Genomic DNA, 15214 nt, shown 5'->3' on the forward strand with positions numbered 1-15214 from the left:
AATTTCAAGGGTTGTGTATTATTTAATATACAGATAAAAAAACATGCCTGTAAAAAAAAAGGTCAAAAACATCTTAATCTGGATAAAAAAGGAGAGATGATTCAGAACATAGTATATGAACCCTAATTATCTCTAATTGAAGGGGTTATTTTATCAACTTACTTCCTATTTGTTTTAAAGTTAGAAAAATAATTTTCATACTTTTTAAATATAAAAAAATACATTTCAATCTAAATATATAGTTCAAATTAATTCTCCATGAAAAATTAGTTTTAATTTAGACACATGTCTTAATTATATATGTTATAAAAAATGTATTAATTGTATTTAACAGTTCAAAATCAAGTTTTACCCACGTTTAAAAACTAAACAAAACTAGGATGCTTAGGCCATCTACAACCGTTTCTATTAGAAAAACCAAGCATTAATGCTAACCTCCACCAGCTCGATCTTAAAGTTTCTTAAGAAAACTAGGATGCGTCAATTATTTTACTGAGGATTAAATTTAAAAAGAAATAAAAAGTTGGATAAAAAATACAATTAAGCCTTTTTAAAATAAGTTTAAATATACCACTCTATTATCACTTAAGTTACATGACTTTATGAATTCTGATTTTTGAATTAAAGTAATTGATAAATTAATTTTTTTAATTGTTTTTACTTTTAATTATTAATAACGTAACAGTGTTATATACTTTCAAGAAATCGAATGGTGTTTTATCTTGAAATTAAGCTTAGTAACATTTTCAATCTTATATAGTCTTGTCAAATAGATGAGTCCTACCAGGTACCGATGGGGTTTGAGACTATTTGAGGAAAAACATAATACAGTAACAACATTGATTTAAAAAAAAAAAACATTGAAGATGTTTTAATTTAAGACTTGTGTATTTTTATATTAAATAAAGTTAATTTTGATAACATCAATTTTAGATTAGTATAATTATGATAAAAGTATGACAGTGAGAGAAAATAATTTTAAAAATTAGCCAAACAGGTCCCTAGAGATTGGACTCCAAAAAATGGTCCGGATAATCCCTAGCGGCCTGGGCACAAGGACGATTAACGGTTAAATAGATTTGGGGCGAAACTGAAGACTGAACTCCGAAGTGTTATATTATAAAGTCATGGGCCAAAAGTGATTAACGGAATAATCCATAACTTGTATGTATGTAGTTAACGTGGAAGGATTGGGTGAAGACGAAGGGTTTGGCTTAGACTTAGATGGAGTCGCGTGGACACTCAAACCCGCTTCTGTCATTTTCCAGCTTCATCCATCAACACTGCGTCCGCTTAGGGTCCGACCTCGCGACTCGTTTGGATGACACGAAGCGAGCCCTAGCTCAATCTCATCATAATCTTGTCTTCCCCAAACACGCCCTCGCCCACGCCGCCACTGCTACCCTGGGCTCCCAGCACGTGGCTAAGTCCCTCGTCGGCACCTCCGTTTTCACCGTCAGCAATTCCAACAATGAGTTCGTTCTTATCTCCGACCCCGACGGTGCCAAGTCCATTGGATTGCTTTGCTTTCGCCAAGAGGACGCCGAAGCCTTTCTCGCTCAGGTTTCTCCGCTCAATCCTATTCCAATTTCATCCTCTCTTAATTGCATTATCCTAATTTGTTGTTCACTATTTTAGGTTCGATCACGGAGTAGAGAGCTTCGAAGCAAGGCTAGGGTTGTTCCAATTACTCTCGACCAGGTCCTTTTCATTTTCTTCACTCTCTCGCTGTAATGCTGCTTTTCTTAAAGGAAAATAAATTCGAATGTGGATTTCTTCAACGATACCTTGGCTTTAGTTAGTGCTCTTTGAGTTGATGCATATGTTGTTGTCAAATTATATATATTGATAACATTATCTGCTATACTCTCAACATATTTTGCCAATGGAACCTGTATTCCATACCTGTATCTATCAAATGCCTTTGGTTGTGCTTGGTTTCTATCATATTGAGAGTCATGTAGGAATTGGGTAATCTATAATGAGGGGAGGATGTGCTACTGACTGCAACTATATAGTAGATAGTGTCTTCAGCTTGTTAATTATGGTGTTTATCCTGTACCTTTTACGTATGACGAATTCTTGTGCTACAGGTATACATGTTGAAGGTTGAAGGCATTGCCTTCCGATTCTTACCTGATCCTGTTCAAATAAGGAATGCTTTGGAGGTTAGAATCTTACTGTATACTATATAGTTCTCACGTACAACATATCACTTTAAGCAGCACCATTATTGTTCATCAATTTAGTCCAGTAGCAATGACAATAATGAGAGAAAGAATCTTTGACTATATACATGATAGCTGCTGTGTGGGAATTAGTTCTGTGACATCAATTTAAAACTAAACTATATATAAACATGTAGCATATATGTTGGTTGATCCGCTGAGCTGTTAGATTGTGTTTAATTTAGTTTCCATTTCACTCTTGTCAGCTTAAACCAGTCAACAAGGGAGGTTTTGATGGAGTTCCTGTTTTTCAGGTATGTTTTCTTTTTTGCTTGTGGGTGGGAGTTACAAAATGTTATGAGCTCATCTTTTGGTTTATACATTTATAAAAAGGGAACTATTACTATCAGTACAAACTTAACTTCAGTTCATTTTTTTTACTGAACTAACTGTCAACTGATTAACTGCAGCTGATTTGTGGCATATGATGTATACATTTTTAGAGACTGGCTGATTTTAAGCTATATAACTATTTTAGTATTGCCTCATCTCTGTGGTGGATTGGTACTATTGACTAATGATCATATGTTCTTACAGTCGGAGCTTTTGGTTGTGAAGAAGAGGAATAAGCGTTACTGCCCTGTGTATTTCTCTAAGGTTTGTCTGACTCATTGATCTACTTGTTATTTCAATTACATTATTAAGACACCATAAGTCACGTGCATGTTGCTATAGAATATATTTATAAAGTATTTTATCATTTTCTGGTTAAATGGACAGGAGGATATTGAGCAGGAACTGTCCAAAGTTTCCAGGGCATCAAGAGGACCTGGTGTTTCTCAGCATATAGCGGTCTAGAATCTACCATCTCTTTCTCTTTATTTAATACTTTTGACAAATCAATGTATTTGTCAAAGCTGCATACTAGTTTCACAATTTTTCTAATCCCCAAAAGCAGTAGCATATTTTATTGAACCCTCAGATAGTTAATTTGTGTTGCATATGCTTTATGCAAGACTTATCTTGGATAAAAATAAACATTTAACTACCTGTATGATCAACATGAAAACTTACTGAACATTTGGTTGAATCATAGTGGTTTGTGTAGTATATCTTATTGATATTTGATAACCATGAGATAAATTTATTTTAAGGCAGTGATTAAGGTAAGAAATGCTTGTGCTATTTAAATTTTTCTTTGAACCAAACTATATGGCTGTGGAAACAATTATGCTAATGGAATAATTAGTTTTCGTTCTATAAATGATTTGCTTTTTGTTGATGTCTTTTTCAATTTTCATGGGAAACAAAGCATCTGTTCAATGGCAATGTGGAAATAGCAATCTAAGGGATTTTTTTATCAAAGAAAATATTTTTGTTCTCATTTTTTTGTTTTCACTAGTAACTATGAAAATGCTATGTTGTTTTTATTATATTCTCTGTTTGCAAAAATTTACTATAGGAAATGATGAAAGGTTAGGTGAAGATCAAAGATTTGTATTCACCGATTTTTGTATATATCTTTGAAAACAGTTGACCAAGTGAAAACAAAGTAACTTTTGTAATTCTTAGTGAAAATAAGAAAAGAAAACAAAGAACATTTTTTCAAACCAAACAGAGACTTAAATTCTATCCATGTTCAATTAAGCTCACGTAACTCTTGTAATCTGTCTTCCATGAAAAAGGTTAGAGGAAAAGGGAGAAACTTTTTTTTTTAAAAAAAAAAAAAAAAAACTGGATGTAAATTTGTGTGTGGATTTGAGTAACCACATACAAGATATTCTGGTAGATATCTAGTGTGTTTATATAATAAAATAATTTGCATGCTAGAGTGGAATTGTTTTTGTAATTTATCATTTATTTTAAGTTTGTTTATGTTTCTCTCTTTTTCTAATTTTTTAATAAATTAACAGGTTGGTAGCTTGGAAGATGTACTGAGAAAAATGGAGGTAGTTAAGTCTGCTTACAGGTTCAGTAGCTTATAAGCTTGGCAGTAATTTGAATTCTGATATGTTCTCTCTCCCTTGATACAGATGAGTGAAAGGAATTCAGGATGGGAGGATTTGATTTTTATTCCACCAGGAAAAAGTCGCTCTCAACACATACAAGAACTTAATGAATGATTCCCAGGGTGCGAATTTAAGCTAACCATGATTTCATGTGGTTTTCTTGAGCAAATTGGATGTTACTGTTGTGACAATTTAGTCGGCTGGTGAGATGCTAGGACCTCTGTCTTCAAATAGTTGTGCTCTTCCTTCTGAGGCGAATACTGCACTAAGATTCTCAGTGGATATAAGGTAAATGTGTATGTGAGAGGACGTAAACGCTAACATACATTTCAATTAAGAGGTCGTTCCACCATTTGTTGAGCATGCTAAATACCAAATGTATGAGGGGTGTTCGTACTCATACATGTACAGATAATTTATTTGTTTTGGCAATAGCTGTAATCCTTTTCCTTGAATTCTACTTTTATTAGTTCAGGGAAGAGAATGATCTTCATTTACATTTGATACCCATACTGTTTTTGAAGATGAGAGATCTAGAAATTTTTGTTCTATCTTTCGATGGAGATTAAGGAGGAGGTTATCACGATTCACAACCCTTTTTGGTGTTTGGAAAGACATAATGGAATTGATTCACCACCTGAAGTGAGTGATTTACCATAGTCCTACAACACATTGGTCTCACATATTGTCCCCTCTTTTACGTGGTATGTTAATCGTCCATGGATGTGGGGAAATAAATGTGATAGTTTATCAGCTTAATACATACTGTTTACCTAATAATGGATAGTAGTTTTTAAGATCTTATTAACCTCTAGTACAGTGTTCAATTTCTATTGATGAAAAGAAAATCTTATTTACCGTTCCCTAAAAAAAATTTTTATTAATCATAATATGCGTTATGTACAAAATTTAATTGCAAATAGTTTTTGTTATTTTTTTCAAAGAACTTTTCCATTTCATCTCCATAGGGAGTGTAGGCGAAGAGAAGACAAACGAACGGATAGTAATATATACTTTGCAATCATTTTTAAGCCAGCGTTAGAAATGTTTTAATTTTAAAATTGTGACAAATATAAATTATGTGCATTAATGAAAAAAGTAAATGATTAAGAAATTAAAATCGGAAAAAATATATCAAAAAATGGTACTAATATATGTCTACCATGATTTGTAATGTATTTTCAATAAAAACATTTATTTATTTATTTTTTAATCTGTACCCTAAAGTAATATGAAAAAAAAATGTTATGCAAAAATGTTTCATACAAACAGTTTTTTCCTGACGTTTCATAAAAGCCTTTATTTCCATCAAGTTATGTTTCACACAAACGAACAAACAAACAATAAATTAACATGTTAGTTCTATTTGTGTTGTTTGCCATTTGTTATCTTTATGAAAGCTTTTTCCTTGACAGTGGAAGCAGGAGGACACTCAAAATTATTAGTACAAGCATATTGATGATTTGAATCGTGGTTCAACAACTTATACCAACCAGGCAAACACCTCGCTTTTGCATGCGATGTGAAATAACCACTGTATCAGATTTAGATTTAGATTTACATGGCTCCAAGCTTAACCTGCCTTCGTTCCCATTGATGTTTTTTTTTTTTGGTTCAAGCTCGCATTGATTTTTAAGAAACCTCAATCGTAGCATACAAACAAAATTAGTTAACAGATTTCAATAAAGTTTCACATCCGGCAATATTTATTTTTTCTTTTTATTGTACCATGTGATTATCATCTTATCTCAAATTTTCTCTTTTACTTCTGTATCTTTTTCTTTATTGTATAAAAATCTGTACAATTTAAATTTTCTGTTAACTTTACATAATTTTTAATTAATAAATAAATTGTACTACACTTTTTTTTCGAAAATGTGTTTGATTTAAACATAAAAAAATATCAATTTTTAAATCAAAATAAAATATAAAATTTCTCTAATTATTTTTCTTCTTTCATCAGCAAGCAAACACACCCTTCGAGTGTACTGCAAGTAAGAAACTTGAGATTTGTACTTACAGGAATCGAGGAGGTGTACGACTTGTCTAAGACTGAAAAAAGCGTGAGAAAAAAAGTAGAATAAAACGCGAAGCGTACGCGACGGTGGCTGCAAACTTGGGAAGCGTAAGTTTGCGGCACAAAGCCTCCTCCAAACAGGTACCAAACGCGACCTTATCATCCTCATAGACAAGTCCATCTCCGTTCCCCTATCCGAAGCGGGTTGGAAGATCAGAAACCCGAAAGCTGAGAAAGGAAGCTACAACGAATAGAAGTAGAGCAAGTTCATCGGCGAGGGTGAAGATGGAAGCCATGGCACTGCAAAGCAGAGGATGTACGCGCATGGGAGGAGGGGCTGCAGAGATTGTGTAGGTTATCGAAACGGCGTCGGAGTGAGTTGAACTGGCAGAGGAGGAAAGCCAGGAAGATGAGGTTGCCCGATGGACATTGGAAAATCAATATCACTGAGCCCAGACGATTTGGCTCTCTCTTGATGGATTAGATTATTATTAGTACATACTGTAACAACCATCCTATATAATCTAGGATGCTACTTCAGTTTAAGACCAGAAAAGTTCTTAAAACGAATCAGATACATTTATCTAACTCTGACAAACATTAAGGATTTTATTTTATCAGTAAACATATATATAAGGATTTTAACTTTTGATCCTTATGACCTGAGACTCCCAACTATCATAGCTCAAATTACCTTTGTAGAAAATGTGTTAATTGAGTGTTCTAAGTATGTGCTCTTAAAAAATATATATAGAGAGAGAGAGACCGATAAAGTTTAAATGAATTTTATGTTGTAAATTGAATTTACAAAAGTAATTTTCTCTTCTTTTTTTAAAAAACTGACTTTCTAGGCAAAACTCAGCTTATAAACAAATCTAAGTGAAACCTAAACCAGAAAATTAAATAAGAAGCTTTTTTTTGTGATAAAAAATAGAAGTTTTTTCAGTTTTAGGGTTTGAAAATTAGATGTATTTGATTTCTTCTCTTGCTTGGTATTTGATTGGAACAAGTTCTTGCACCACAAAAATTTTGCTATTGACTGATTTAGGCTGTTAGCTTTCTTCTATGTTAATTGCTGCGGCGTGGGCCGGGTGCTTAAATTCTAAACTTGTTGATAGATCATAAAATGGTGCTAAAATTATTTGAGGAAAAACTTGTTATTGTTGTGAGTGTTAGTTGGACCGTGTTCTGTATTTGGTGAACTTTCAAATATTTAATTAATTGTCTGGAAGGAATGGGCTAGGTGTGAACTGCTGCAAGCTAGGCATTTCACATTAGAGAAATCCAATGCGAAGGCCCTGTACCTGTGCTGGTGTAAATGAGGGAACAGAGTACAGACTAACGGAATAACTTTAAAAAAATAACATTTTTTATTATTTCAAAATTAAGAGAAAAGTAATTTAAAACCATGTATAAAACCAATTTTGCTGCTGTAAAAAAATAGCTTTGATGGAGATATGATTTAGATAATATATCGTTAGAAAACAATTCGTAATATAAAAATTTGTTATGTTTGTAAAATGAAAGAAAGTCCCTGATATAAAAGAAGATGATTTTAAAAAAATCAAAGTATTAAGTTAAATAAATTAAAATGACAATGGAAAATAAATAATAAAAGCAAATTAAAGCAATGGCCTTGCACCACCAAAAAAAAAAGAAGGTAAAAGCAATGCTCCTAGTTTTTATTTTTTTGGTTTGAAAGAAGAAGGAAAAGTTGACTATCTATGCACCAAAATGTATGACGACTCCTAATTTGGCGGAACCGGTGCACTTTGAAAATGTTAAGGATTTATGCAAGCATAGCACATGTGACTTGTGATCCTAATATTGGATTGATCATTAAGCAACAAAATAGTCCTTATTTTAGTTTTGTTCTTGTTTGAAGATATAAAAATTGAATATATATATATATATATATATATATATATATATATATATATATATATATATAAATCTGTTGTTCTCTTTGTAAAATAAAAACCCCTAATATAAATTATAAAAGATGAAAACTATTTTAAAATAAATTAAAGTATGAAGTTAAATGAATTAAAATGAAAAATTATAAACAATTCAAAAAAAAAGATAAAAGACAATAAATTGTGAAATATTCCCCGAACCGATTTTTTTCTGCCCTTCTTTTTTTTTGTATTTAGTTGAAAAAGCCATCACATACTTCTTTAACCCCACCTGACAATGATTCTCCAGCAAAAGCCGAAGTTTACGCAGAAATTAAACCCAACTTTAGTGTCAAAGGAACCTTGGACTTGGCACGATTGGGTTGGTAGGCCATAAAACCAAAAGAATAAATTAAACCTTGGCCCCCAAACTTTAATTTACACCATACTTCTAAGAAAATTAATCAGTACAGCAATTCAGAATATTCTTCCCCCTCAAATTGAACTCGATTATTTTCATTAAATGAATTTCTATACAGTATTTTATTTTTGAATGTCAATATTTTAATTGAGTTAAATTTCTAAATGATATAATTAATTTAAAACGAACTTTGAAAATAAATTATCTTAAACTTAGTTATCGTAGTAAATAAAATAACGGTTTTATTGAACCTAAATTTACAACAACCATAAAATGATCGAGAATCATTTCTTTTCCTCGTTTCACACCTTATTTAGCTTGTTTCCCGTTGAAGACGTCATCTGTCGAAACTTCAAAAACATAGTACCGTCACCATTAAAGACGGCATTATTGAGTTGGAAGTTTGTTTCAAATTTCAATAGAATTAATTTAAAACGATAAGCATATAGTTATAATATAAACTCAACTCGTGGCTAGCTTGTGCAATGAATGAGCTAATAAAAAATAGCCATCACGTTATCTGGCAATTACTACTTGATATGGGCCCCACCCCATTCTACAACACCCAACGGATGAGAACGTGTTGATGTCTTTTTGGGCGTCGAAATCAACCAAGTCCATTCGTTCGTAGACTGCGTTACATGCCATTAGACTCAATAGTCAATTGCTAAAGAAAACTCATTAATTCATTTTTATTAATGATCAGCGCTGCATTTACACGCTTCCTCATGCTGGGACTGAATTTATTGGATAACTTGTCACCTTTGAAATCACGTTTCACTTCTTTAATAAAATACTACTACTACCAGGTAGTATTTCTTTTCTTTTTCACACGTCATCGTGGACAATACTCTTTATGAATTATCTTGGGATAATAATAAGCAAAGAAAGGGAAGTTGCTATGCAACACCAAGGTAAAACAGAAAACCAAAACCAGAAAAAAGAATTGATTAAAAAAAGAGAGAGAGAGAAAAATAGAATCTGGACCACCGACCAAGAAAAGGTATACAAGGTGGGTAAGCCAGTAGTGGAAAACTTTTGTGTCGCAATTGAACTCGTTTCTAAACAAAATTAACAGTTGTGTACTACTTTTGAGTTAACTACAAAATATTATTAATATACAATTTACCCGCATCAATTACAAGTTGCGTAAATATAAAATGAATTTTCCGTTATGAAAAGGATTGTGGTGGCGTAGCGGCGAGTGCTTCATAAAAGACGTAGATAGCGGCGTGGCAGTAAATAATGATACTAATAGTTATTTGTAGCGAAGAGAATAATACAAATAAAATGTAATGTGATAATAGCATAGATTCATTAATTACAAGGGAAGGAAATACGAAAACGAATAGAATATATATTTGATATGAGAGAGAGAGAAGAAAAGGAGGGTAGAGATGGATCTAATCTGTGCGATGAGGTAGGGTCCACTACTGTGTATCTTTCTCCGTATTTTTCTGTGTTCTAATTTTAGCTGCAATATTTTTCCACCTCCATTTATTTTTGCAGAACCTAATTTTAATTTCGTCCTCAAATTTTCCAGTCACAATTAGTATCTGCCTCCATCCATCGCTCGCCCCTTTGAATTTTCCACTTATTCTTATTATTCCGAATCCTAATCGGGTATGTTCTTTCTTTCTTCCTCTTCCTCTTTTTACTCCATAATCAGGAATCTTGTTTCTTCGTATAATTTATCCCTCTGTTTTGTTCTATTTGTTTGTGATCACATCATATAGCATGCAAGTGTTTGTGAGTATCTAGAGCGGGATATAACATGTTTTCCAAACGATTACACAATTATAGGGAGGGAAACAGAGCGTTTGAATATCAATTGCCTTTGCCAACTAAGATTAATTGACTTTTCCATATGCTTTTGGTTTTTGTTCTTCTTTCATCAGATTTTTCTTCATTCATGTATTTTCCCTGCAACCAACCGCATTGTATCCTTAACGATTGAAGTCTTTGCTTTCAAAAGGTTAGCCACAAGAGATGCTGCAATGTACAGGGTTTTTTTTTTATTTCTATTTTTTTGGTGATAAATAAGGGGAAAAGTTTATCTGGCTTCCAAATTAGAGATATGAAGTATTTATTTTCTGTTGTAATTATTATTTAAATTTCTTTCTTTCTTTTTTTTGCCTATTCGTTCTGTCTTATTGTTTTTGTCATTGTAAATTACGTTTTGATAGGAACATGTATGAAGAGGGAAGACATGTGAGCTTTCATGTGTTAATGTTATATTTATATGATTAATTTTTTCGTTGATCAATCATCAAGAGCTACAGGCTATAGGTGTGGTTGGAACTAGAAATAAAAGGAGATCTTTATATCTGTCAAAAGTACGGATAAATTTTAGGATGCTCTGTTTCATACCATTTAGACTTGATATATATTCCATTTCGGTTCATTTATTGGTTGTTTGTGAAATGAGAATTATCCATAAAGAATTCTCAATTTGTCTTGTGAACAACTGAAAACTTGGGAAACAGCTTTTCTTGATCCAGCCAATTGGGAAAGGAAAGTAACTAAATGGTATATATAGAATTCAACTCTCAATTTGTGGCTTGTTCTAGTGTAGCAATCCCACTCAAAATTGAAACTTATGCATGGTGATTTTTAATTTCCAATTCAATTATATTTTTTGAAAAGCTTTTATAGGCTGTAATTCTCTTGTTTTGCTTTTATTTTCCACTGATTGGTTTTCCTTATTATTATTTAGAGGTTAGACTCATTTTGGCGCTCCTGACTGCTCCTTACAATGGAGGATGTTGAAGACAAGATACCCCCTGTCTCCTCTTCAAAAATTGCTGAAGAGACACCACTGGTAGAACATGTTGGAGACAAGCTACCATCTGAATCTTCTCCAAAAATTGCAGAAGAGACACCCCTGGCAGAACATGTTGGAGACAAGCTTCCATCTGAAGCTTCTCCAAAAATTGCTGAAGAGACACCACTGGCAGAACATGTTGGAGACAAGCTACCATCGGAATTCTCTTCAGAAATTGTTGAAGAGACACTACTGGCAGAACATGTTGGAGACAACCAACCATCTGCATCCTCTTTAAAAATTGATGAAGAGACACCACTGGCTGAACATGTGATAGACAACTCCGAATCCTCTTCTAAAACTGCTGAGGAGTTGCCACTGGCAGAACATGTTATCGACAAACTACCCTCTGAATCCACTACAAAAATTGCTGGAGACATGCCACTGGCAGACCCCCCTGAAGAAAATACTGAAGTGATAAACCCACATGGCGACCAATCTTCCACTGAAGCTCCAACAATCCCACTTAGTAATGGAAAAATGGAGCCTGGTACTCATTTGCCAGTGGACGAGTTCTCTGAATTAGCAGTGTTGCCAAATGCTTCTGTTGATCAAACTTTAATACAAGATGCTGCAGTTGATGTCACAGAAAAAAGCCAGCAGGTAACTTCAGCTGAAGATTCTGAACCAGGTGCTATAGAAAATGTCTCTGACATGCATGAATCGCAGGATGATGTTTCTAATATCACTGCTGACAGTGATGTTGATAATGAGATTAGACTCTCAGCTTCTTCTTCCGAAACAAAAGATTTGCAAAGTGATCACAATGAACTTACAATGGCTATGGGAACAGTTGGCTCACTCCCACGTGCCAAGCTGTTTGATGCAAAAAGAGGCCATATTGATACCACAGCTCCTTTTGAATCTGTCAAGGAAGCTGTTTCCAAGTTTGGAGGAATTGTGGATTGGAAGGCTCATAGGATCCACACTGTGGAGGTATATATGTCTTGCATTTTTTTGTATGGCCATTATTTTCAATTTATCTTCCTCACGCTTATTATGTTACTCTTCTTAAATTTATCTTTTTTGTCTGTATGTCTTAAAATTTCAAATTATGTTACTTCTCAAAGTTAAACCAATATCCATTAAAGATAGGCAAGGGGTAAATGCTGTAATGGGTGGGAAAAGATGAAAGCAATAGTTTCAGTATCATTTTGACTAGCAGTGGCAAAGTTGGTAGTTAAGGTTGCCCACTAATGATGGAAGGTTAACCAGGTTGCTTTCGTGTTAATGTAAAATTATCTGTCAACACAAGTTACATTACATTACTAATCACTGCTAATGGGGCATGCACACATGTAGTAGAAACGTGGAAGTTTTATTTGCCAAAGCCAGATATACTGCAGCTAACATTAGTTTTTCCCTGGATATACAGAGGCGCACCCTTGTAGAACAAGAACTTGAAAAGGCACAGGAGGATATCCCAGAGTACAAAAAACAAGCAGAGGCTGCTGAGCAGGAAAAAGGTCAAGTACTAAAGGAGTTAGACAGCACAAAGAGACTAATAGAAGAATTAAAACTTAACCTAGAGAGAGCACAAACAGAAGAGCGTCAAGCAAGACAGGACTCAGAACTTGCAAAGCTCAGAGTGGAAGAGATGGAGCAGGGTATTGCAGACGAATCAAGTGTTGCAGCCAAGGCCCAACTTGAGGTTGCCAAAGCCAGATATACAGCCGCTGTTTCAGATTTAATAGCTGTGAAAGAGGAGCTAGCAGCATTGCACAAAGAATACGCTTCCTTAGTGACTGATAGAGATGTAGCTATTAAGAAAGCTGAAGAGGCTGTTGCTGCATCAAAGGAAGTAGAGAAGTCTGTGGAAGATTTAACTGTTGAACTAATTGCTGCAAAAGAGTCATTGGAGACTACACACGCTGCACATTTGGAAGCAGAGGAACAAAGAATAGGAACAGTCATGGCAAGAGATCAAGATTCTCTCAATTGGGAGAAGGAACTTAAACAGGCAGAAGAAGAGCTCCAGAGACTCAACCAGCAAATTTCATCTGCGAAGGAACTCAAATCTAAACTGGAAACAGCCTCTGCTTTGCTGATTGATTTGAAAGCTGAATTAACTGCTTATATGGAATCAAAGTTAAAGCAAGAAGGAGGCCCAGAAGAATCAGAGAAAAAGACACACACTGACATACAAGAAGCAGTTGCATCAGCCAGAAAGGAACTTGAGGAAGTAAATCTTAACATCGAGAAAGCAACTGCTGAGGTTACTATCTTGAAGGTAGCTGCTACATCATTAAAATCGGAACTTGAACAAGAAAAATCAACTCTTGCCTCCATTAGGCAAAGAGAGGGAATGGCCTCCATTGCGGTTGCATCTCTGGAAGCTGAATTGGAAAAGACCAGATCAGAAATAGCTTTGGTTCAGATGAAGGAGAAAGAAGCTAAAGAGAAAATGACCGAGCTTCCCAAGAAACTACAACTAACAGCTGAAGAGACTAATGAAGCCAACTTGCTTGCTCAGGCAGCTCGTGAAGAGCTACAGAAAGTAAAGGCAGAGGCAGAGCAAGCCAAGGCTGGGGTAAGTACCTTCCAAAGTAGATTACTTGCAGCTCAAAAGGAGATAGAGGCTGCAAAGGCTTCTGAAAATTTGGCAATAGCAGCAATTAAAGCATTGCAAGAGAGTGAATCAACTAGAAGCAAGAATCAAGTGGACCCGTCCAATGGGGTAACACTTTCTTTGGAAGAGTACTATGAGCTTAGCAAACGAGCACATGAGGCAGAAGAGCGAGCCAATATGAGGGTTGCAGCTGCTAATTCTGAAATTGATAAAGCTAAGGAGTCTGAATTGAAAGCCTTTGAAAAGTTAGACGAAGTGAATAGAGAGATAGCTGCTAGAAGGGAATCTTTGAAATTGGCAATGGAAAAGGCTGAGAAGGCAAAGGAAGGTAAATTAGGTGTGGAACAAGAATTGAGAAACTGGAGAGCTGAAAGTGAACAACGAAGAAAGGCCAGCGAGTCTGGCCAAGGAGTGGTAAACCAGGGTAAAAGCCCTAGGGGTAGTTTTGAGGGGAATCAGGGTGTAAATAATTTTGACCGCACTAGTGATGCAGGTAATCCTGCTCATTTCATGACAAGTCCAAAGGCCAATGTGCAAGCAGACAATGATGAAGGTGGATCATCCCCAGAATCAAAACATGGAAAAAAGAAGAAGAAGTCAATTTTCCCTAGGGTTTTGATGTTCTTTGCTAGAAGAAAGACACATTCAACCAAATCAGGGTAATCCCAAATTATACTGCAGTTATCTTGGCTCTCGTCCTTTTTGGAAATCTCTCAGTGACTTGAAATGCGGACTATTCAATTGCACTGACCTGTAAATGTTGGCAATTGCTGTGTGTATGCTTTGATTGTATTCTCTCTCACTGAAGGGTTGGTATATGGTCGCCTGCACAGTGTTTTACTTGGACATAAAAATAAGTTCATCTTTTGTGGGAAAAGAGAAAATTAGATGATTCTGTATTGTGTATAGCTTCTGATATATTGAACCTCGGCTTTTGTAAAGAATTTGTTTGAGATTTGGCCAATGAAAGAAAAGTTTTCCGAGTCTGAGATTTGATGCACTTTCCGAGTCTGAAACACCTCATCAAATTGAACAGGAAGAAGCTTCTAAATGACTCCAAACCAAAAGGTGAGATTAGTGTGAATCTTCTGATGCTTTGGTTCTGATTACTCGCCAAATCTTGAGTCATTAAGGATTTAGCTCCACTTTTCTGTGCTAGTTACACTTAACATCTCTAGGCTCCTATACCCAGACTTAATTTTTAGTGAGCTGTCAGTGATAGATTTTTTTTTTTTGTCTGTTCGCGACTTTGCATTTTCTTTCTTATTCAAAATTAAATGTTAATATTTTTAATCAATGACCCAATTATCT

At 34.6% G+C, this 15214-nt stretch overlaps 2 protein-coding genes across 6 annotated transcripts; both read left to right on the forward strand.

Moving 5' to 3' along the window:
* Positions 1-1045: 1045 nt before the first annotated feature.
* On the forward strand, positions 1046-4773 carry LOC114414715 (protein TIC 22, chloroplastic). Its single transcript, XM_028379090.1, has 8 exons — positions 1046-1563; positions 1639-1701; positions 2094-2168; positions 2435-2482; positions 2766-2825; positions 2949-3020; positions 4082-4117; positions 4202-4773. The coding sequence occupies exons 1-8, from the start codon at positions 1225-1227 to the stop codon at positions 4289-4291; spliced, it is 783 nt and encodes a 260-aa protein (XP_028234891.1). The 5' UTR covers positions 1046-1224; the 3' UTR covers positions 4292-4773.
* Positions 4774-9806: 5033 nt separating this feature from the next.
* LOC114414716 (protein WEAK CHLOROPLAST MOVEMENT UNDER BLUE LIGHT 1-like) lies at positions 9807-15208 on the forward strand. 5 transcript variants are annotated; one of them, XM_028379095.1, is made up of 5 exons: positions 9807-9930; positions 10054-10133; positions 10409-10485; positions 11227-12270; positions 12710-15208. In XM_028379095.1, the coding sequence occupies exons 4-5, from the start codon at positions 11266-11268 to the stop codon at positions 14564-14566; spliced, it is 2862 nt and encodes a 953-aa protein (XP_028234896.1). In that variant the 5' UTR covers positions 9807-9930; positions 10054-10133; positions 10409-10485; positions 11227-11265; the 3' UTR covers positions 14567-15208. The 5 variants fall into 5 exon arrangements, with proteins under 5 accessions (XP_028234896.1, XP_028234894.1, XP_028234893.1 ...); XM_028379093.1 differs by lacking the exon at positions 10409-10485; XM_028379092.1 differs by lacking the exon at positions 10409-10485 and having other exon boundaries at positions 9815-9930; positions 10020-10133.
* The last annotated feature ends 6 nt before the right edge of the window (positions 15209-15214 follow it).

Source organism: Glycine soja, chromosome 6 (assembly GCF_004193775.1).
Source record: "Glycine soja cultivar W05 chromosome 6, ASM419377v2, whole genome shotgun sequence".
In the NCBI taxonomy this organism is placed as follows: domain Eukaryota; kingdom Viridiplantae; phylum Streptophyta; class Magnoliopsida; order Fabales; family Fabaceae; genus Glycine; species Glycine soja.

Excerpts from the sequence above, each read along its gene's own strand:
- LOC114414716 (XM_028379095.1), top strand. The coding sequence starts at position 11,266 with ATGGAGGATGTTGAAGACAAGATACCCCCTGTCTCCTCTTCAAAAATT. Across the intron at positions 12,271-12,709 it reads ATAGGATCCACACTGTGGAG|AGGCGCACCCTTGTAGAACA; the intron begins GTATATATGTCT and ends CTGGATATACAG.
- LOC114414715 (XM_028379090.1), top strand. The coding sequence starts at position 1,225 with ATGGAGTCGCGTGGACACTCAAACCCGCTTCTGTCATTTTCCAGCTTC. Across the intron at positions 2,826-2,948 it reads GCCCTGTGTATTTCTCTAAG|GAGGATATTGAGCAGGAACT; the intron begins GTTTGTCTGACT and ends TTAAATGGACAG. Across the intron at positions 4,118-4,201 it reads ATGTACTGAGAAAAATGGAG|ATGAGTGAAAGGAATTCAGG; the intron begins GTAGTTAAGTCT and ends CCCTTGATACAG.